This window comes from Maniola jurtina, chromosome 14 (assembly GCF_905333055.1).
Source record: "Maniola jurtina chromosome 14, ilManJurt1.1, whole genome shotgun sequence".
Taxonomy (NCBI): Eukaryota; Metazoa; Arthropoda; class Insecta; order Lepidoptera; family Nymphalidae; genus Maniola; species Maniola jurtina.
In genome coordinates, this window is record NC_060042.1 from 11,534,869 (window position 1) to 11,557,005 (window position 22,137).

At 36.6% G+C, this 22,137-nt stretch overlaps 3 protein-coding genes across 11 annotated transcripts in view; all 3 read left to right on the top strand.

The window, feature by feature from the left end:
* Nucleotides 1-10,816, top strand: part of LOC123872037 (ankyrin repeat and fibronectin type-III domain-containing protein 1) — a 217,487-nt gene extending 206,671 nt beyond the window's left edge. For all 8 annotated transcript variants that reach the window (XM_045916157.1, XM_045916160.1, XM_045916162.1 and 5 more), the window contains 9 exons: nucleotides 276-433; nucleotides 1,133-1,327; nucleotides 1,718-1,913; nucleotides 3,098-3,230; nucleotides 3,773-3,908; nucleotides 4,865-5,070; nucleotides 5,943-6,088; nucleotides 6,585-8,151; nucleotides 8,362-10,816. In XM_045916157.1, the coding sequence (XP_045772113.1) occupies nucleotides 276-433; nucleotides 1,133-1,327; nucleotides 1,718-1,913; nucleotides 3,098-3,230; nucleotides 3,773-3,908; nucleotides 4,865-5,070; nucleotides 5,943-6,088; nucleotides 6,585-8,151; nucleotides 8,362-8,697 (3,073 nt within the window). In that variant the 3' untranslated portion in view covers nucleotides 8,698-10,816. The remainder of the gene's footprint in view (nucleotides 1-275; nucleotides 434-1,132; nucleotides 1,328-1,717; nucleotides 1,914-3,097; nucleotides 3,231-3,772; nucleotides 3,909-4,864; nucleotides 5,071-5,942; nucleotides 6,089-6,584; nucleotides 8,152-8,361) is intronic.
* A 1,038-nt stretch (nucleotides 10,817-11,854) lies between these two features.
* LOC123872040 (hydroxysteroid dehydrogenase-like protein 2) lies at nucleotides 11,855-19,810 on the top strand. 2 transcript variants are annotated; one of them, XM_045916167.1, is made up of 12 exons: nucleotides 11,855-12,078; nucleotides 12,161-12,324; nucleotides 12,640-12,731; nucleotides 13,005-13,126; nucleotides 13,693-13,779; nucleotides 14,013-14,131; nucleotides 14,987-15,083; nucleotides 15,550-15,644; nucleotides 16,815-16,942; nucleotides 18,630-18,735; nucleotides 18,990-19,118; nucleotides 19,602-19,810. In XM_045916167.1, exons 1-12 carry the CDS (start codon nucleotides 12,056-12,058, stop codon nucleotides 19,712-19,714), a joined length of 1,275 nt encoding a protein of 424 aa, XP_045772123.1. In that variant the 5' UTR covers nucleotides 11,855-12,055; the 3' UTR covers nucleotides 19,715-19,810. The 2 variants fall into 2 exon arrangements, with proteins under 2 accessions (XP_045772123.1, XP_045772124.1); XM_045916168.1 differs by lacking the exon at nucleotides 16,815-16,942 and adding an exon at nucleotides 17,905-17,975.
* A 1,578-nt stretch (nucleotides 19,811-21,388) lies between these two features.
* LOC123872039 (adenylosuccinate lyase) overlaps nucleotides 21,389-22,137 on the top strand; it is a 64,496-nt gene continuing 63,747 nt past the window's right edge. The window contains exon 1 of the mRNA XM_045916166.1: nucleotides 21,389-21,763. Coding sequence (XP_045772122.1) covers nucleotides 21,596-21,763 — 168 coding nt within the window. The 5' untranslated portion in view covers nucleotides 21,389-21,595. The remainder of the gene's footprint in view (nucleotides 21,764-22,137) is intronic.

Below are 22,137 nucleotides of genomic sequence, written 5' to 3' on the forward strand. Positions count from 1 at the left end.
TCTGATCCAAATCCAAGCTATTCAGTGGTCATCTTTTTGGTATAATATCTACGTCAAACGCCCGATTTTAATCCGAGGCACATACGAGATATTCTCACGGATAACGGAGAGAACTCGGATGACGGAAGTCGGAGCTAGTGCGTAAGCTCCATACAAATAGTTCTATGACTACTTCGGAACGTATTTTCACGGATTCAGATCGGATGCGGTGCGAAATCGCTCTTACTAATTCCGGTTTTATTACACTTTATTAATTTAATGATATAATTTTTCAGACGCCTAGTCCAAGGTTGGCAGCAAGCCCGAGTGCCAACCATATTATCATCACCAGACCTTGAAGTATGTGGTGCGCACTCCGTAACCGTACGCCTGAAGGATCCACGCACCACACAACCAGCTCTACGAGACCCACCTATCGTTACTAAGTATAAAGGTAAGAGGGTCCTGCATTTTTGGATAGCAATAACAAAATTAGGAGTAGCCTAATAGGGTCTTATTAGATAGCGTAATTACATTTAATTGATTGCTCTGGTTAAACAATCGAGATCCAAGGGTCGCGTTGATGATAATTGAATTTGTTTTATTCCCTTTCCTTATTTCGTAAAGCCTTTGCTCTCGATCTCATCTCGTAACAAATTCTCTTTCTATTCTTCAAATATAACTAGGAAAATATAGTATTGTTGTGTAGTAAATTATGTATTTCTATGTTTAAAAACCGGCCAAGTGCGAGTCAGGCTCGCGCACCGAGAGATCCGATATCGGAGAATCGGGTATTTATTCCGACATTTTGCACGATAAATCAAAAACTATTATGCATAAAAATAAATAAAAATCTTTTTTAGAATGCCCTTTCATATGATACTCCACTTGATATAATTATCGTAATTTGAAAATTGAAACACATTTAATTTTTTTTTGTGATATAACCACAAATTCACGGTTTTCGGATTTTTCCTTCACTTGGGCTATAAAATCTACCTATCCACCAAATTTCATGACTCTAGGTAACATGACCCTATAGGTTTTCTTGACACACACCGTAGACGGACAGAAAACAGACCGACAGACAGACAACAAAATGATCCTAAAAGGGTTCCGTTTTTCCCTTATGATCTCTTGATTTCTCTTTCAGTGGAGTGGTCATCACGCGCAGACTTTTCAAACGTGTGTGGCTGCAGGGAAGTCACTGCTTCAGGATCTAATTGTACCCGTGTCCTGGTGGCGGGGCTGACGCGGGGAAGGAGGTATTTCTTCAGAGCTTCTGCTGGCAATGTGAAGGGCTGGGGACCTTTTACCGTTTCTGTACCTAGGAGTGTTGTGCCGAGCAGTAAGTATTACGGTTCCATAAAAATGCGTCTAAGAATAATTTGTCGCAACCACCACAAATCAAGGATAGCAACACAAGGAAAGAATATTTATTATCATCACACAAGCTACCATCAGCATATCCATGCTGAAGATAACGTGGTAGATCTTAGCACAATGTCGAAGTATATGTGTTTTAATAAATAATGCCTGAATACTTAATACCGAAGCTCTAACGACTAACCTAAAAAGAATTTAACCCACACGGTTATAGTTTCGATATAGTCCACACATCAAGGTTTGGGCAATTAGCAAACAACGGCCAATTAAAATACTTTCCATCATTTTTCATTCATTCGTTTTAACTACTTGTATACTGAACAAAAATTAAAGTTTTAAGTTTGATTCTAAGGTTGGCATGACGTAACCTCAAGAACCACGCGTGGTGAGCCCGGAGGGGCAGTGGCAGCGTTAGAGGCGTTAGCCAACGCCGCGGCCAGCGCGAGGCAACGACCGCCCGCGCAGCCTCCGCGACTGCCGAGGAAGAAGACTGCCACCATCAGACAACTGTTCACAGCCGCTAGCAAGTTCCAGAAGAATCTGAGGAGGTACCTAAGTCAACACCTCCCTTCTTTCCTCCTTCATCTTTCAGCCTTACTGCCACCGTCAGACAAACTGTTGACAGCCGCTAGTAAGTTCCAGAAGAATCTCAGGAGATAAGTCAACGCCTTCCCCCTCCTTCAGCTTTTAGCCTTACTATCCCGCAAATCCTTCACGACTGCCAAGGAAGAAGACTGCCACCATCAGACAACTGTTCACAGCCGCTAGCAAGTTCTAGAAGAATCTGAGGAGGTACCTAAGTCAACACCTCCCTTCCTTCCTCCTTCATCTTTTAGCCTTACTGCCACCGTCAGACAACTGTTCACAGCCGCTAGTAAGTTCCAGAAGAATCTCGGGAGATAAGTCAACTCCTTCCTCCCTCCATCAGCTTTAGCCTTACTATCGCAAATCCTTCGCGACTGCCGAGGAAGAAAACTGCCACCATCAGTCACAGCCGCTAGCAAGTTCAAGAAGAATCTCAGGAGTTAAGTCAACTCCTTCCTTCAGCATCCACTTGGGGAGCCCGGAGGGGCAGTGGCAGCTTTAGAGTCGCTACCTAACGCACGGCTTTGCCAGTAGGGTGGTAACTAGCTACGGCCGAAGCCTTCCACAAGACCAGAGATTTAGAACTTATGAAATTCTAAACTTTTGCCGGGAATCGAACCCTGGGCTTCCCACTAATAAGACCACAGCGCTTACAACTGTGCCAGGGAGGTCTTCTAGGAGGGTATTAGTATTTTATTACAATAACCGTAAGATAAAATAGAATTCTATTTCATTTTTAGAATAGGAAAACATTTATTTAACAAACACAGTAAAAATAAAGCAAAATAGACTGACTGAATAGACTATAGGCATCACACTAATATCACACTAATATTATAAAGCCGAAAGTTTGTATGTGTGTGTGTATGTTTGTTATTCCTTCACGCAAAAACTACTGGACGGATTTGGCTGAAATTTGGAATGGAGATAGATAATATCCTGGATTAGCACATAGGCTACTTTTTCCCGGAAAGTGAAGAGATCCCACGGAGTTTCGAAAAACCTAAATCCACGCAGGCATCGGCTTAACTACGGCTACTATAAAGTTAAGTTTGACAACTTTACTGAAATTGTCTTGCTATTGATATTGATTTACTTAACTCACGAGCGCTTAAATTGCTCACAATCATTAATGTTTCCAACCCAGGGGCGTGTATCTAGCGTGTATCATCTACCACGAGGACAAAGTGCTGGTCACCAGCGAGGAGTTCCTGCCGGTCATCGAGGTGGACGAGACGTACCCCGCCTGTATCTACACTGACTTCCACTGGCTCATGAAGGTATTACTCTTTGAATTAAGTACTTACTTGATTTTCTCGATTGTACTCACAAAAATTTTACTACAGAGGTAACCTACCTGTTTTAAGTTCTCTCTGGTGCTGCGAATGTTCTTGGCCGACGGTAATCACTCAACATCAGGTGTGTTAGGTGATCCGCCTGCTCGTTTGATCTTTTTTAAAAAAAACAGTTGATTTTCTGAATTAGGGTTATTACTATCAATGTTTCTGGTACCATGCCGTGCGGGCATACCTTTTTTGGTACCTACAATATTATTATATTGGATTAGTTAACAGTTTTATTGTAAAATCTGTTTCGGATTTAGAAGAACCTATCTTTAGAACTTTGCAGAACACAGTAAAAGTTATTTGGAAGACAAATTATTTAAAGTGGGCATGACATTTCTGCTTGAATTATTTATTCATTGTTCCTTTTTTGCATTCTTCTAGCATCCGTAAAAATTCTGTCTAGTAGTTTTTGATTCACTTGCTATTAATTCTCTTCTACAAGCATCTTAACATTCTTCTTTCTTTCCCTTATCCAGGTATCATGTTCATGGGACGAAGTCAAAGGGCTTAGGTCGGATATGGAGAAGCATACACCTTCATCCATACATTTTAGGCTGAAGCTTTTAACTGCGGCGGCGCAGATGCAATCCGCACTCTGTATACAGGATTTAGGTGAGATTTTATTCTCACTTTAATTTTATACGTCAACAAGCAACCCTTTTTCCATGTAAACTTAGTGAAAAAGTGCATTAGCGTGAGTTTATCGTCATTATAACGTTATTGAATTATGAATTACTAACTGACTAGTTGATGCGACTTCGTTCGCTTGGATATAGGTTTTTGAAAATCCCGTGGGAAGACTGATTTTCCGGGATTAAAAGTAGCCTATGTTACTCTCCGCCCTTTCAACTATCTTTGTGCCAAAAATCAACTCGATTAGTTGCTTAGTTAGGGCGTGAAGGAAGGACAAACAAACAAACAAACACACTTTCGCATTTATAATATTACGAGTCTATATAGGTTATGAGTCTACTTTTTACTAAGTTATTATAACTAATCGCGATCGATTTGCTGTTACCCGTTGAGGAGTTCCGTTCTCTATTCCGAAACTATTAATCTATACTAATAAATAAAATTGGAGTGTCTGTCTGTAATTTCGAAATAACTTCCTCATATTAAGCTCATATGGTTATTTGAACGATACCATAACTGAATCACACGTTTTTAAAATTTTTGTCTGTCTGTCTGTCTGTTTGAAAAGGCTAATCTTTGGAACGGCTGAACCGATTTTGACGGGACTTTCACAGGCAAGTAGAGGATTGACCAGGGCGTAAAATAGGCTACTTTTTTAACCGACTTTCAAAAAGGGAGTTGTGTTTTTCTACCTATGTACACCGAAATCTCCGAGATTTCTGAACCGATTTGCGTCATTTCTTTTTTAATCGATAGAGGAACTTTGCGACATTGTTTCATAAAAAATTTGGAGTCCAACTCCTCAATCCTGATGCTGCAGGGGATCTGACCAATCCACGCGGGCGAAGCTGCGGGCATCAGCTTACTTAATAAAATTTCATATTTTCACTCAAGTTGAGCGTCTGATTTCTAGGTTCCTTATTAATTTTCCACAGGCCAACTATACCACAAACCCCTTCGAGACGCACACGGCACAGTAGTGCTGTCCTGTGTGAACATGATCAAGTCGCCCAAATCAGTGTCGGCGCTGAACTCGCGCTGGGTGCCGGTGTCCAAGCTCCGGCGGAGAGTGCTGAGTGAGGACAACACTATGGGGGAACTGCTCATGGCGTCTGTGCATGAACAGATTGCTTACCATCAGGTGAGGGTTTAAGTCCTGCTATAAATATCCTCAATAGCTCAATGGTTATAGGAACGGACTGAAATCCGAAAGGTCGGCGGTTCCTCCCCGTTGCACTGTCGTCGCACCCCCACTCCTAGCACAAGCTTTACGCTTAGTTGGAGGGGAAAGGGGAATGTTAGTCATGATTAAAATGACTAATATTCTTTTTTTTTTAAATGTATAGAAGCAGCCGTTACTTTGCGGAAGTCCATGATATACCAAATCCTTAATTTGCTATAATCCGCTATACTAGACAAATCTGTATGGTGCATCATGCAGCATGCGATATGCACCGCCCGCCCTCCCACTGATAAACATGCATGATGCAAGCCACCAAGCAAGCAATATGCACCAAAACCACGCTGCACCACACAAATTTCAAAACCACTCGACGCACGTTTCGCCTCGACACCAGAGCATCCTCAGGAGATGTAAACCTACAATCCCTACATCTACAGAGGTCTACATCTCCTGCACCTTGTAATTTTTGGGTATTTTGTGTTCTGAATAGTATTCCTAGATAATTCTCGGTATGAAAGGCATTCCGAACCAATGGTAGCATTCCACGATTCAAAAGTATTTATCTTTGAATATAAAAACTACTTCAAAATATTTTGATTTTGAGTTTTTTTTTTAATTTTAACCAAAATGAGGAGAGAATGGAGAGCAAATCTTGAGAATAGTGAAAGTAGTCCTCATTAATGAAATCCCTGAGGCGGAAATAATTTAGAAAATACAAGGTAGTGAGGCTCCCGAAAAAAAATTAAAAAACCCCCTCTCGTTTTGGGTTTAACATTTAGGCAATGACGGAGAATCAGAAGTAATTTAAAAATTGTTTCATTTCTTTCCAGGTTTCCCGACACCAATTACCACGAGGGCTATATCTAGGTTACCTAAAACTGCAGTCGTCGGTAGAGGTTGTGAGAATAGTAGCGCCCGCGCGGACGCCCAACGTCCCTCCACACACTCGCATTAGAGACAATCCACATGTTTCAGCGTAAGTAAAAAAAGTTTTTTTTTTTTTAATACAAGTTAGCCCTTAACTGCGATCTTATCTGATGGTTAGCTATTACGTAGTCTTAGACGGAAGCGGGCTTAAATGGAATGGGTATGGCAGTTTCATTAAACCGCTTTAGCTTTTCGGATGATGATCGTCAAACTTCGTTTCGAAGAAGGCATGCGATGATGATGATGATACTCTTGATCGGTTTCTACAAGGCATCGTATCGGAACGCTTAATCACTTGATGGCACGGTGGCAGGCTGGCTATCCACGGCCGAAGCCTCCTACTAGACCAGACCAGAGACAATTTAGAAAATATAAATTCCCAAATTGCCCTTGCCAGGAATCAAATCCGGGACCTCCCACTTATAAGTGCGTCCACTGCACCAGGGAGGTCATCAGAATAATGGGATAGAAAGTTAAAAACAAAATTACAATACACCTATAAATAAATATATTTTGTACTCACCTACTTTTTTCTTGTGTTGCAGAGAAGAATGGGAGTACCTAAAATCTCAATCTGGTAAAACAGAAGAAGCACAATCGATTAACAATCTCGTACCAATTGGCATGAACGAGAAACCTTCAGAATCTCAAGAGATATTCCTCGAACAGATCGCCTCAGCTTCACGAAGACTCTTCAGAGACATGGAGATCCCTGATGAAAGTGTGGTCACCCACCGAATATACGATCTCGAAGTTATAGAGTTGAACAATGACGTCAGTTTCATCATGGTCTGTCCACCTGCAGAACAAGCCTGTTCCGTGCCGGGACAAAAAGAAATCCTGCTCCAAAAAGGCGATCTCCTCAGCCTCCCCATTCAAGCTTTCGAAATGATCCACCTCCAAACGTACCATACCAACATTTTGAATAAATACTCCAAGTTAAGTTGTGTGTTAGAATTAGACGTCGCTCTAGCAGCCCATTCTCAAAGGGAAGCATTCTCGTGCACGGAATTACAAACTGCCAAAGAGAGGCTCACAAAACTAGAAGATCTTCAAAACAATTTGAACTTGGTGTGGAAAGCGGAACGCTGGTTGATGGATTTGATAGTCTTCGCGAGAGACAAAGATAAGTCCGGCCCGAGTTCAGGGATATTGCTCAAATATGTATTAGACAAAACGCCGTCCAAATGCGTCGATCGAACTGATAGCGAAAACTGTGAGAAAGACGCCAATTTGAAAATAGATTTACTCCAAATTCCCCCACGTGAAGGAAAAATCACAAAAACATCTCCGGGCAGAGGATCCTGGCCCGGACCAGCCGGTAATGGAAACCATACGAATTTGCATCCAGAATTCAGCAAATCCGAGCAACAACTCAGTTTGGCTCCGCGTCAGACATCAGTATCGACGTTAAATTTAAGCGCATATCAATATCTACCATCCGATCCAAAGTTTGCCAGAAAAGGCAGCGCCGATTCCCAATATACCCAATCGAGTGTAATGAGCAATAACTTTATGAGTAGCAACTCACAGTTTGACATCAAATCTACTGGATCTCACATTAGCATTAACAGCAGTTGCAGTCGCCTTCCACCATCGCGAAGTGAGGACACATTAGTGATCCAAAACGAAAATATTGAACCCAAACCTCGTCCCCACAGTATTAACACTAGCGTGTCTACCTCATCGAGCCCACTTTTAACTGTCAAGGGATTTTATCCCGGGAGTATGATAAGCGTGAAAACTATCAAGGGACACGTATCGGAGTCCGTTCAGAGTCTGTCCAGTGATTCAGAAAGCCAGAGCTGTCCATTAACGACGGCAGTTCCTTTGAAAATCCGTCCGCAACCGAATCACAGAGGACAGTGCTCCGTCATAGCCTCCAAGAGTATGACGAACGTGAAATCCTCAGAAGTAGACTTCACAGATACTGGTCAAGATTTGTTCAATATAGGCCAAAGTGCTAAACGTCAACCGTTGTTAGAAACGCAAGAAGACATGGAGTTTAATAATAAGGTTCCAAAGACTGATGAAAGACATAGTGACAGCGAGGAACGTGGTGTCAAACTTCCTTCGGAGAAACGACAGACGGAACAAGCGGGTATTTTACAGGTATCTTTTGAGATTATTATGTACCGTAATAACACAATTTTTGACGTATTTAACTTTTTCTTTTAAATCGTTTGAGACCCTTTACTTTAATATAAATGTTTCGACTCAAATTCTATTAACGTTGAGATCTAAAATTTTGTGCTAACCCTCCTGATAAAGAAGTATTAATTTTTAGGTAGGTGTAAATCATACAAATCTACTTTTTTGCAGGTATTTGCAGCGTACGAGACAGGACTAGCTGCGGGTACATCACTAAAACTACACGTCACTCCCCGCACCTCAGCCCGCGAGGTCATCGACTTAGTTGTCAAACAGCTCAACATGGCTGCCGTCCTAAAAGGAAAAGCTGGACCAGTTTACGGTCCAGAGAAACTTCAAGATTTCTGCTTAGTAGCAGTTATAGGAGCTAGAGAAAGATGCTTAAGAGATGACTTTAGACCACTCCAGTTACAAAATCCGTGGAGAAAGGGCCGTTTGTATGTCAGGCTTAAGCATGATGTGCTGGCGGCTCTTCAGCATTCTGCCAAACAACCAGCGTATATTTAAAATTAGAACATTATATTTTTAAGCCAGAGATTAAATAATAGATCTATATAGATAATAATAAATACAATGAAATTTTATTTTTATTTTCGTATTGAGGTTCATTATCTCAGAGTATAGTTTTTGGAAGTCCTAGATGCTGACGAATAATTTTATTATTTTTTGGTGCCAATTTATTCTTATTTTTGATGCTTTAAGTAATTAAGTATTATTCAATATTATCTAAGTGAAAGTTGTGAGTAAATATAGGAAATTACAGAATGTTTGGTGCTTCTCATTGTAAAAAGTGTATGGAATTACGTTCAATGCGTATTATTATATTATATTTTTAGCACAGTTATTAGTTTATATAAAACTATTAGGTACCTATGTATAGAAGTTTATCTAAATAGATTTTCCTCTCTCTATCTTTGAATCAACTAAATTACTTTTATTTACCTACTATACCTACTTAATACCTACCTGTAGTCTCTAGAAATCTAAAGTACCGTTTACCTAGGTAGATGGACCGTGTGTGTGCATATAATTGTACTGTACGCACTATTATCTAAATCTAAAATCTTCTTAAATGACCATAAACAATTTTTAAAACATCATAATAGTATAATTATTTTCTCTTCATTACCCTCACAAAAAAGATATGCCCTTTTCTGGGCAAAATGTGTTGCGAGCTTCATTACTTTCAATGATAATGAATTTAACATGAAATCTGCATTCTATTAAAAATGGATATTTAGGTAGGTAAGCATATTTTATTTGGTAAAGCAATCTTTTTCGCAAAACATGTGCCTGAATTATTTCAAAGAATAAAATATCATCATATCTGTGAGGAATACAGGGTTAACAACGAAATGCAAGATATTTTAGGCCAAAACATAGATAAAATTCATAAATTATTATTGCACTACGCATGGTAGGTATATCATTCTCTAATACTCAGAAAAATGGTCTTAAATAACAAACAGTAATCAGTAATTCTGTGGCAATCAGAATTATTTGTATAAGTATGTAAAAAAATATTTTCACTAAAAGTGTCAAGTAACTAAATGTTTTGAAAATACTGGCGTACCGCTTGACTGGAATGGCTCGTGGGGAGGGCGCGGGTGACGTCACGTTGAATTCTTCAGTTTTTAACCGACTTCAAAAAAAGGAGGAGGTTCTCAATTCGTCGTAATCTTTTTTTTAATTTTTACATCAACTGTCACTCTCCTACACCCTACTTCTCTTCTCAAGCCGTCTCAGTGAAACGATATACCTATACCTACGTGTTTGTAGATATAATATTTCATGTGATTTTATGAATAATTATGCTGAAAGAGGATTAAAATACGTATTTTGTATAATATTATACTTTCGGAAATATATCTTTTGTTTTCGAAATGATGTAATAATAAAATTGATACCCACTTTATTAGTTATAAAATTAGATATTTTGATATGTAAAAAGCCATACACAGAATACCATTAATTAGGAGTACTTATTACCTATATTTATAATTTTAAATACTTTAATGAGGAATGTCAATCCATACTATATTATTATACCTGTGTGAATTATGATTTTATTTTTATAAAATATATTTTTGAACATAACAGTGTAAATAAAGTAATATTGTATTCTGTATAATTTATGTTTCAAGTAAGTAGATATCTACTCGGCAAGTATTTATAGAAATATCAAATTACATAAATATCTACCTACCTACAATTTAACAAACTTAAATCAGATTTGAATGACTTTTTAAAATAATTACTGTAAAAAGAAGAGAAGTAAAATTATTGCTGTAGTTTTGCTGTATAGAAACAAATATAGACAAAATATAGTTGTTATAATATTATTTAGTTAGTACATTAAAAAACATTATTGTGAAAAATTAATCAACGATTCGAGCCATATTTACTTACGGATTGCAATTATTATTATTACAATAAAGCCTAACTGAATGTCTTATGATGATTAGTATATATTATTATAATTATTGATGAAATGTGTTTTATTTGTAGATTATTTTAATACTGTTTAGGTAATCAGTAATTCACCCTTATTCGTGGTGTTGTACATTAGAAATTATAGAAGTGGGAGTATAAAATTATGCACAAAAATAAATGTATTTGAAATCTGGACATGTTTTTATTTTATTTCTTACCCAAATAACTATTTAACGTGTATTTAATACTAGAGGATCCAGGCGACTTCATCAGCGTGGATTTAGGTTTTAAAGATCCCGTGGGAAGTGTTTGATTTTCCGGGATAAAATGTTGTCTATGTCAATTACAGGGACATAAGCAAACTACTTCGGTACCTTTCATACAAATTGGTTAAGCGGACGGGTCTTCAAGAATCCCGTGGGAACTCTTTGATTTTCCGGGATAAAAAATAGCCTATGTCCGTCCCCGGGATATAAGCTAACTGTACCAAATTTTGTTAAAATCGGTTCAGCGGTTAAGCCGAGAAAACGTAGCAGACAGACAGACACACTTTCGCATTTATATTATTAAGTATAGTATATGGATTTAAAATATATTTGTTAATAGAACATAGTTACCTAACTACTGTTCAGGTTGGAAATAAAGCAATTTATGGCGGAGTAATACTGAAAATGAAGCGAAGTCGATTACGTACTTTACAAGTGATTTTTAACCAACTTCGAAAAAAGGAGGAGGTTCTCAATTCAAAAAACAGGGGCAAATGCAGTGCGACAAGGATCTTTTTGCGCGTGGCTGACGCGTAGCTATAATCGGTTCTTACACCGCCCGCCGTCCTTTGATACGTGGTGTTGCTAAGTAAAAAATCTGAAATTCACTATTTTTTAAAATAATAATTCAAGCCATTCTATATAATATGTACATTATAATTTAACGTTACTTTATAGATAATGATAATAGACGCAGCATAATATTTAACAATAGATTAATATAGTATTTGAGCAGGGAAACATGATAGGTTGCAAATCCACGGCCTATTAATGGATTTTATTATAAAAAAATCGATGTGAAAACAGAGACGGCTTTCTCAATTTCTCTTTCAGTTAAAATAAGATAGAACTTATTCGATTTTCAACATTAACATTTTCAAAATATTTCCTGAACTAGAGAAGATTTTTTTTTGCTGGCAGCCTTTGTTCCTACGCCCTCCTGTCAATGTCATTCAAGTGCCAAAAGAGCCTTGTCGTTGTCGGACCGTATGTAACAACATTCACATTTCACAAAATATCACAATCAAAATCAGTGGAAGACCCGAATTAATCAATCAGGGTTATTAGTTTGGAAACTTTGGAAACCAATTTATTGGAATTTATCAGGCATTTATAGCACACGAGAATTCTGAATTTTTCAAATAAAACATTGTACTGCAATAACAATGAGTTTAGTTGCGAATACCGGGTGAGTTTGCGACGAAATTCAAAATTTTCGGGCCGTGCCGTGTGCCACTTTCACATTTATTGTAATTTTCTCGCCCTGTTAGGAAGTTGGCGGGTCGTACGCTGTTTATAACGGGTGCTTCGCGTGGTATTGGGAAGGCAATAGCCCTAAAAGCGGCTAAGGATGGAGCTAATGTGGTCGTGGCCGCAAAAACCGCTGAACCACATCCAAAACTCCCGGGCACCATCTACACGGCCGCAGAAGAAAGTAAGTTCAAAACGAACACCCATGAAGATATTCCTTCATCAATAATACCCGGTAGAAAATTTGTTTTATGCCCAAGCAATACTAATTGGACTTCGAACTCGTGGCGAAAGTCCAATGACCTTTGATCGGGACTGTTGTTTACATAAACTATAAATCTTATGAATAAAAAAACAATTGTTCAGTAATTAATTGACGTATTTTTTTAATAAAATAGTAACAAATAGATTGTAGGTTTATTATTTATTGTCTTCTATTCCTTTTTTATATGATTATTTAAGTTATTGAGTATTTTAATTGTTATTCCATTGTTTATAGTTGAAGCCCTTGGTGGAAAAGCCTTGCCATGCATAGTAGATGTAAGAGATGAGAAACAAGTCCAAAAAGCCATTGATGAGGCTGTTAAGAAGGTATGTAAATAAACTTAACCTATCATTTATCTTAGTGAAAGGTACAACTGTAATACATTACAAACATTCACTTAAGTATTAAGTATTAAAAGTAACCAACCACTATGAAACCATGCACACTGAGGTTTCCAATCTTTCCTTGCAGTATGATTTAAAGAAAGCACACTAATTTATAATATTAATTCTGACCATCAAAAGGAGTACAATAGTACCAACTTTGAATAAATGAGTTTGAGTTTTGTTTTGCTAAGTTTTAAATATACCTTTCCACAGTTCAATGGTATTGATATTCTGGTGAACAATGCCTCGGCCATTTCTCTGACTGGAACAGCTCACACCGACATGAAGCGATATGATCTCATGCACAATATCAATACTAGAGGGACATTTTTGGCGTAAGTGATTTTTAAATTTTTTAAGGGTTACATACCTCAAAAAGAAAAATGGAACCCTTATAGGATCACTTTGTTGTCTGTCTATCTGTCTATCCGTCTGTCGTGTCTGTCAAGAAAACCTATAGGGTACTTCCCGTTGATCTAGAATCAGGCAGGTACGTACTAGGTGGGTCTTATAGCACAAGTAATGGAAAAATCCGAAAACTGTGAATTTGTGGTTAAGTGCATCACAAAAAAAAATGTGTTTCAATTTTCAAAATAAGATAGCTATACCAAGTGGGGTATCATATGAAAGGACTGTACATTCTAACACAGATTTTCATTGATTTTTAAGCATAGCAGTTTTTGATTTATTGTCCAAAATTTTGAATAAATATCCGAGTATGGAACCCTTGGTGCGCGAGTCTGACTCGCACTTGGCCAGTTTTTTTTAAATCATATCACATCTGGTGAGGGAGGCTTCCGCCATGGTTAGGTGGAAAGCTCTGAAGCCAAGTGGTTTAGCATTTTGTTACATGTAGAAACCAATATTACAATAATTATCATGTATATAATATTCTTTGCAGCTCAAAACTGTGTCTGCCTTTGCTACAGAACAGTGATCATGCACATATCCTAAATCTGTCACCGCCCCTCAACATGAATCCTTATTGGTAAGTTTGGAGTTATTTATTATCTGTTCATCATTCAAATTCAAAATATTTTTTTCAATTAGACTTTTACAAGTTCTTTTGAATTGTCAAAAGCATCTACCACTGGTTCGGAATGCCTTTCCTACCGAGAAGAACCAGCAAGGTTAATAGAGATAAAGGGCAATAAAATATTTAAGTACTTAGTTAAAGAAGTTAATTTTTGTAAAGTTTTACTACAGAATGTTTTTTTGTAGGTTTTCGATCCATGTTGCATACACAATGGCAAAATATGGCATGTCGATGTGTGTACTTGGTATGAGCGAGGAGTTCAAACCATACAATATTGGCGTCAATGCCTTGTGGCCTAAGACTGGTAGGTTTCGTTTTATTAGTATTTTTAAGGTTCTGTACCTCAAAAGGAAAAACGGAACCCTTTTAGGATCACTTTGTTGTCTGTCTGTCTGTCAAGAAACCTATAGGGTACTTCCCGTTGTCCTAGAATCATGAAATTTGGCAGGTAAGTAGGTCTTATGGTACAAATACAGGAATAAATCTGAAAACCGCGAATTTGTGGTTACATCATTTTAAAAAAATAATTAAAATGTGTTTCAATTTTCAGAGTAAGATGACTATACCAAGTGGGGTATCATATGAAAGGGCTTTACCTGTACATTCTAAAACAGATTTTTATTTATTTTTATGCATAATAGTTTTTGATTTATCGTGCAAAATGTTGGAAAAAATACCAGAGTACGGAACCCTCAGTGCGCGAGTCTGACTTGCACTTGGCCGGTTTTTTTTTTACAAATACACATAACTATTTGATTATTTCGGTTGATGCCAGATTTGTTATTGAAAGAATAGTTGTAATATCATTTTTTTATTTCATAGAGGCAAAACATTCAGTATTATTCATCACCATTTTCCTTGATCAAAACTATTACGATAAAAATATGTATGTCTAATGAACATACTCTTAAAGTGTAAGACTTGGCTGAGCCACATTTTTTGTTAAAATTGTATTGATTTTTTCACTTTACTTATCGTACTTTTGAATCGTCAAGAGCATCTACCACTGGTTCGGAATGCCTTTCCTACCGAGAAGAACCAGCGAGAAACTCGGCGGTTGCTCTTTTGAAAGATATGATATTTGAAAAGATTTTGATCTATCTTAAATAGATCTTATCTTATCTTTATATTTGATATCTAACTTAAAATGAATTTACAGCAATCGCAACAGCAGCTATCGAGATGCTTACTGGGGACACGTCTACAAGCAGGAAACCTGACATAGTCTCTGATGCCGCCTATGTTATGCTTTGCAAGTAATACATCTATTTATTTACCTAGTTTATCCACATTATCTTTTTCATGGAAGAGGTCACAACCCCAAGAAATGGAGACTATGACCAGTGAGAGCCATCAAAGTGAAAAGAGGGATTCTGGTACAAAAGTTTATCGCCAAATCACCTCTAATGGGCAGATAATACTCGCCATTGTGGCTAATTCTGTTGAGTCAAAATCACTGACATCACTACCCATATTATAAAAATGCGAAAGTGTGTTGGTTTGTCCTTCAATCACACCGAAATGGAACAACGGAAGACCGATAAAGACATAAGCTAATTTTTCCCGGAAATTAAAGAACTCCTACAGGATGAATCCACGCATACGAAGTTTCATAGAAGATATCGTACAGATTTAGCCACATTGGCTAAAATATATGATATATAACAATTTTTCGGGTTAGTAACCCCCCAAGTTTCATTAACGTTTTATTATCTTTTCCAGAGATCCAAAGAAGTACACAGGCAAATTTGAAATCGACGAAGATGTACTGAAAGCAGCTGGCATTAAGGATTTGACTCCATATGCTTGTGATCCAAGTAAGAAAACTTTTTTTTTCTCAAAAATCCCCTTTCTGTATTATTTGTGCCGTTGATGATTCATGTTTGAATATATGTTGGACCATAGCAACATTAAAATTCAAACAGCGTGACTTTATCAAAATGTCTTGTCCAACTTAGTCTCTATTGGGTTTGTCGCAATTAAATTTAAACTTTATTTCTCAGTAGTTAACAGGGCTCTCTCCGTCACTCGTTTCCACTCGTTTCATACAATCGTAGTTCCAATTTCATTTGAATATTAAGCAACCAAAGTCCATGAAATTTTGCATACATATTCTAGAAACTAATATCTGTGTCTGTAGTGTTTTAGATTTTTCTAAAAATATGTAGTTTTAAAATTACAGGGGTTCAAAGATTTGTATGTAAATTTTAAAGACCGCGTAACTTTGAAACCGAATATTTTAACAGAAATCTGGAAAACCACAGACATAGATATTAGTTTCTAGAATATGTCTGCAAAATTTCATGGACTTTGGTTGCTTAATATTCAAATGAAATTGGAACTACGATTGTATGAAACGAGTGACGGAGAGAGCCCTCTTAAGATTAATTTTCCATAGACTTTAAATAAAATTAGCATGTTGGTGATGTGACCCTGAAGTTTTTACCCATCCCGAAAGCGCCCAATGCACATTTAAACTTTTTTTTGTGATGTAACCACAAACTTACGGTTTTCGAATTTTTCCTTTACTTGTGCTATAAGACCTACCTACCTGCCAAATTTCATGATTCTAGATCAACGGGAAGTACCCTTATAGGTTTTCTTGACAGACAGACAGGCAACAAAGTGATCCTATAAGGGTTTCGTTTTTCCTTTTGTAGTACGGAACCCTAAAAATAAAAAAAGTTGGTCAAATACACCATATTGATATCGTAGAGAACGTGAATAATCTACTTTTGGACGGATTTTTGGACGACCCGGCGTCGTTGGCGCACCAGAAGGCTACCGTGTCGTCTGCTTGAAGTATTACCATCCTTAAGTCGCCCAAGAAGCCTTAGAAAGTATTCACTTCAAAAAACTGTCATACCCACTTCTATCTTAGCCTGCATCATCACTTACCACCAAGTGAGATTGCTGTCAAGGGCTAACTAGTATTTGAATAAAAAGATTTAAAAAAGTTGGTCAAATACACCGTATTGATATCGTAGAGAACGTGGATAACCTACTTTTGGACGGATTCTTGGACGACCCGGCGTCGTTGGCGCACCACAAGGCGACCGTGTCGTCCGCGGCGGTCCGACGCTACCACACGTCGGCCGCACGGTACGCGGAAAAGGTTTGTAGTTTGTGGAAAACGTGGCTAATATTTCTCTTTTGTCTTTGGTGCTTGGCTTTAGTCAGCCCCGCTCACTCTTGCGTTTACACCGCACGTTTTTTGACGGGATGAAGCTTAGTGGTGCATATGTTGCAGCAAAATAGCATAAACCGAGAGTTAGCCAACTCCCTTAGGGATTTTTACTCGAAAGCCCAAATACTAGTTTTTATAGAAATAACTTAAAAAATGACAGACTTTCATACTTTCTTTCCTTGGGAGTAAGCGCTTCTTTATTAGTGAGCGCTTATAAAAGGAATCTACTGTCAAAATTTCAAATTTCAGCGGCTGTGCGGTGATATTCAGTCGGTCAGTAGTTTTATATGTATAGATGTATATGCGCTACTACGTATTCGGTAAGATTTACCCTGGAAACAAGTGCGGTGCAAATGCCGTGTGAACAGGGGCTCATTGGTCGTTTTGTAGGACTAATATAAATACTTTGCATTAGGAAAAGCATTCTTGTAGCGATTCTTTTTATTAAAGTATCTATGGGGCTAAATATCCCCTAAAAAAGGTTGCTGTAGTTTTATTGCACTTTATTGTAAAAGTGGTAATATGCCATATAAATTATATTAGTTTGGTTCTTTATCTTATCTTTATCGTATTATATTTATTTTCATGCACAATCTTTAACTGATTTTGTGGATAAAATTAGTGGTCATAGATGTTTCTTTGACGATTTATTACTATTCTTAGATTTTATTCATCCTACTATTGTTTATTTTTCTATATTTTTTGAGATTTATGAATTAAGAAAATTATATAACCCCATAGCGGCTTACGGACAAGGTTTTTTTCAGCCTTTACGAATGAACACACAGGCAAAAAGCATTATCACTTCTCGGGGAAGGGAGATTGCGGATTCTTGTCAAAATTTTTGAAAGTAACATTTTTATGAACATTACCTTCGTCTTTGTCCGCAGGTAATGCGAACAATCTCTTAATTGACTTCTTTTTGGAAGTGCCCGAGGAATATAAGGAAGCCGAGAAAAAGGTGTGAACATACGTGGAATAATTTTACATCAATACAATCTATTTTTTAATCTATGACCACTAATTTTAATGCTTTTTATTATACTGCTACATTTGTGTATAATATTTTCTTTTAATGTATAATTAATTAATTTTACTTATCATTATATAGATCATACATTTTTTATATTAAATATTAAGTGTATTGCTTAGCGACAAACGAAAACTTTTACTGCTGATTTTGATAAATCCTTACTAATTATAAATGCTGAGAGATAGCTTGCAACCCAGAGGTTTGAGGTTTTTAAAAACCTAAGCCCACGCGGACGAAGTCGCGGGCATGATCTAATCACACTATCACACTAATATTATAAAGGAGAAAGTTTGTATGTGTGTGTGTGTGTGTGTGTGTGTGTATGTATGTTTGTTACTCCTTCACGTCACGTCACGATAATCTTTAAAGTTTATTTTTTATCTGTAGGCTAGCTAATGCCCGTGATTTCGTCCTCGTGAACTTGGTACATAAGTTTCAAAAAATAGGGCTTGAATTTTTAATAATCCTCTACTGATGTGTACATCATTTTGAGCTGTGCGTTGATAGATCAGTCATTCAGTCACCTTTTCCTTTTATATATTAGGATTCATTTGGATATTTAATTAAGTTCTTTAATTGCAGAGCGAATCCGGCGGACAGATACCACAATTGTTTGGCCTAATCAGCAAAACTATTACACCTGAGTTAGTGAAGAAAACTCAGGCTGTCTTCCAGTTCAACGTAAAAGGTAAAGTATTACAAAATTTACGGTCATCTTTATAGCCTCCTCTTTTAATCGCTTGTTTAATGATTTTAAGCTGTATTTTGAATATAATACTTCAATTTAATTTTTGTGATTTGTAGTTTTACAGTGATATATTATGTTCACTCGGTACTGAAGCGACTGTTAATGCCATCTAGTAGCGACACTTTGCAGCTATCGAATATAAAAACACTATCATAAAAATTATAAAAATATTCTCTTTGTAATGTAATGTACAGGTAAGGAAGAAGGTGTCTGGCACCTGGACCTGAAGAATGGAGACGGCGCGTGCGGGCAGGGCGAGCCGAAGAACCCCGCCGACGCCGTGCTCACTATGGACAGCAACAACTTCGCCGATATGTTTGCCGGTAAGGCTGAGACCACAACACTGCGATGCGACGTCGGGTCGTAAAAATCTACGACGTCGCACAACGCACTTCTTTGTGAAATTTTTGCGTTGCGTCAACGCATCGCACTGCAATGCGGCATCGTTTTTGCGTTGCGATGTCTCACAGCAGTGTTGTGGCTTATTATTTTGACTAATTTCTTAAACTGGACATTTTCAAGTAAAGATTTTTATATAAATCTGCGGAGATGATACTGCCATTGTAGAATGCCATAAGCCTACTTTGTCGTATTAGTTTACAAATTGCGAAAAACCAAATTAAATTTGAATTCGTGGGCAGACCTGTGTAGTGCACCTTAAAAGATGCCTTTTTTAAGAATGTTGCCATATTCAGGGTTATAGTTACCAGTATTTTAATTTTTAGAATAACTGCTTATACTATATACTAGTCATACAAAACTAATCTGTTTCAGACTCTCTTTGAAATCCGTGTCATTTTCCGCAGGTAAATTAAAACCAGCAACCGCGTTCATGATGGGAAAACTGAAGATCAAAGGTGACATGCAGAAGGCCATGAAATTGGAGAAAATGATGAAGTCCCTCAAAGCGAAAGCGTAAATGCTTTACAAATAAATAAAATAATAGTATTTATTGTGTACTGTACTGTTAATGAATCGGTGGTACACAAACAACCAAGATTTAAAGAACTTGCTGTATTAAAGTTAAAGTGGTAGTAGAACTGTTTAGTTAAAATGTCCAAGCGTGGATTGGCAGCTGTCATACACCTTTGAGGATATTATGGGGAACTCTCAGGCATGCAAGTACAATGGACATAACTCCGTGTCCAGGATCAAAGGACCCACCAAAGAAGAGGCAGAGGGCTTGGTCACTATACTATCACTGCTTGTTTTTAGTATATTAGATTTTATATGTCCAATGTCTTAGCATAGTATAGCTCAGCTTTGTTTTCAGAGCATAATGTGCTCCAAAATTATGTCTTCGTTTCTTTTTATTCAGTTTTGTGTACAACTGATGTAGTACCTTTATACTATACATATAAGTAAGGCAAGAATGTGTGTAGGGCAGGTTTATTGTACAATTTGTTGCAACTTTAAATTTTTAATGCATACTTCTGTGGTAAAATAGTGTTTATATAAAAATGACATTTTATTAGTTTAAAGTTCTATTTTTTTAATTCAATTCAAACTTTATGGTTTATAAAAATTTGAAAAAATCTAAGTGAGGTTTGGGGTTACTAAAGTTATAGCTCACCAAAGCAGTGCTCTTTAAGTTTAAAGTTTGGTTTTTATGTATGGAAGTTAAGACATCCTCAAGATTTTTGATCAATCGATTGAGCAAACACAATTTATATGGCCTTATTTAAAAATATAGACAAAAATAGCCTGAAAATTTTCCGACAATATTAAACAATTGTAAATAGTTATACAAAACTTACTTATTGATATAGCTAAATGATATTATATTGTAGTAGCTACATGTTAAGTATGTAAAAGATATTCTATTTTTATATCCCAGAAATCAATTCACTGATACAATGAAATAAGTATTTTTTTATAAGTATTCAGAGTATTGTATTGAAAATAATAAACAGTGTAAGTTAAATAAAAACATTTTTACTAATTTGCATTTTATTTATGTAAGCATCATAATTAAAGTTAAAACTTAGAAGCTGAAATATTCCATAAATAGCATTTTTTTAGGAATTTCAGAGTTAAGTTTAGTAATAAGTAGGAAAGACTAGGTTGTTACATAATTATGATTTTCCAGAAAAGATGTTCAATAATTGAATTACAGTTCAATTCCTAATAAAATCTGTTTTGATGCAAAAATATGTTCTTCATAGCCAAGCTACAGTATGTACCTATAATCATAAAAGCATAAGGAAGTAGAAAAAAATATGATTCAAAAAGAAATAACTACCTACCTTCATTAGCCTTTCTGTAACTGGCTATTTTAATAATTATAATTATTATTGTTGATTCCCTTTACTTTTCATTTACTTACATAAGTAGAAAAGCTCTCTAAAGATTCATAATATGTAAACAAATTTATGTGTACACCAAAGCCAGTAAACATAATTTTGTTTTAGACTGGTTCAAAGTGGTCTATGACGATAAATTATTGGTAGGTACTAGCCAAAGAGTATGTAATCACTACGTTATATTATAGTACTAGCTAGGTAGGTACCTATAACAGCAAAACTACTGCAATAAATAATACACTGTTACAGCTACATGCGAAACCAAGGCAAGAAAACGTTCTACGTTGGTAAAATTGTAATAATAAACAACTATTTCAAATTACATCAGCACGATAACCTTTCTTATCACGATCTCAGCACATTTGACTTTTGAGTCTCCCGCCAACTAGTGCGGCCTTCAACTCGATTCATATTTTCACTGACACTAGTCACTTGTCAACTTATTGCGGCGTTCGGACTTATTTACGAAAATATTCTAAAAATATAATAAAATCAATATGTTTTCGATTGACGCACCGCCGGAGTTACAAAATACTGAATTTTGTAACTATAGATCGCCGTTGAGCACTCGATATGCGTCCAAAGAAATGCAATACAACTTTAGTGACCAAAAAAAATTCTCTACGTGGAGGAAAATGTGGATTTACTTAGCAAAAGCAGAAAAGGTAAGTGAAAATTCTTAATTTTTGTAACCTTAGCCATAAGATCTCAGGCAAATCCGAAAAATAACAGCTTTTATTGTTGTTATTTTAGGTTATGTTTAGTAAAGATCGGATACTCGTACCAAAGAGAATATAGCTATAAAATTAAGTAACGTTGTATTCACGAAGTTACCCAAAATTGTATGATAACTTTGTCATTCAAAGGTCTACATTGTATTTTTATAAATAATATAAATAAAAAAATTTGTAAATAATAAAAAAGTTGAAAACTAAAACTCGACTGCGATCGTCTTAATAAACGATGAAATATTATAGTAAAACTGTTTTTCTGTCAGTTGGTATATTTAAATTTTGTAGTAGATTGACATTTATGAACT

Bases quoted from the DNA above. Each gene is read 5' to 3' on its own strand.
- LOC123872040 (XM_045916167.1), top strand. From the start codon at position 12,056: ATGAGTTTAGTTGCGAATACCGG. The intron at 12,079-12,160 runs GTGAGTTTGCGA...TCGCCCTGTTAG, and splicing joins AGTTTAGTTGCGAATACCGG to GAAGTTGGCGGGTCGTACGC. The intron at 18,736-18,989 runs GTAAAGTATTAC...TGTAATGTACAG, and splicing joins CTTCCAGTTCAACGTAAAAG to GTAAGGAAGAAGGTGTCTGG.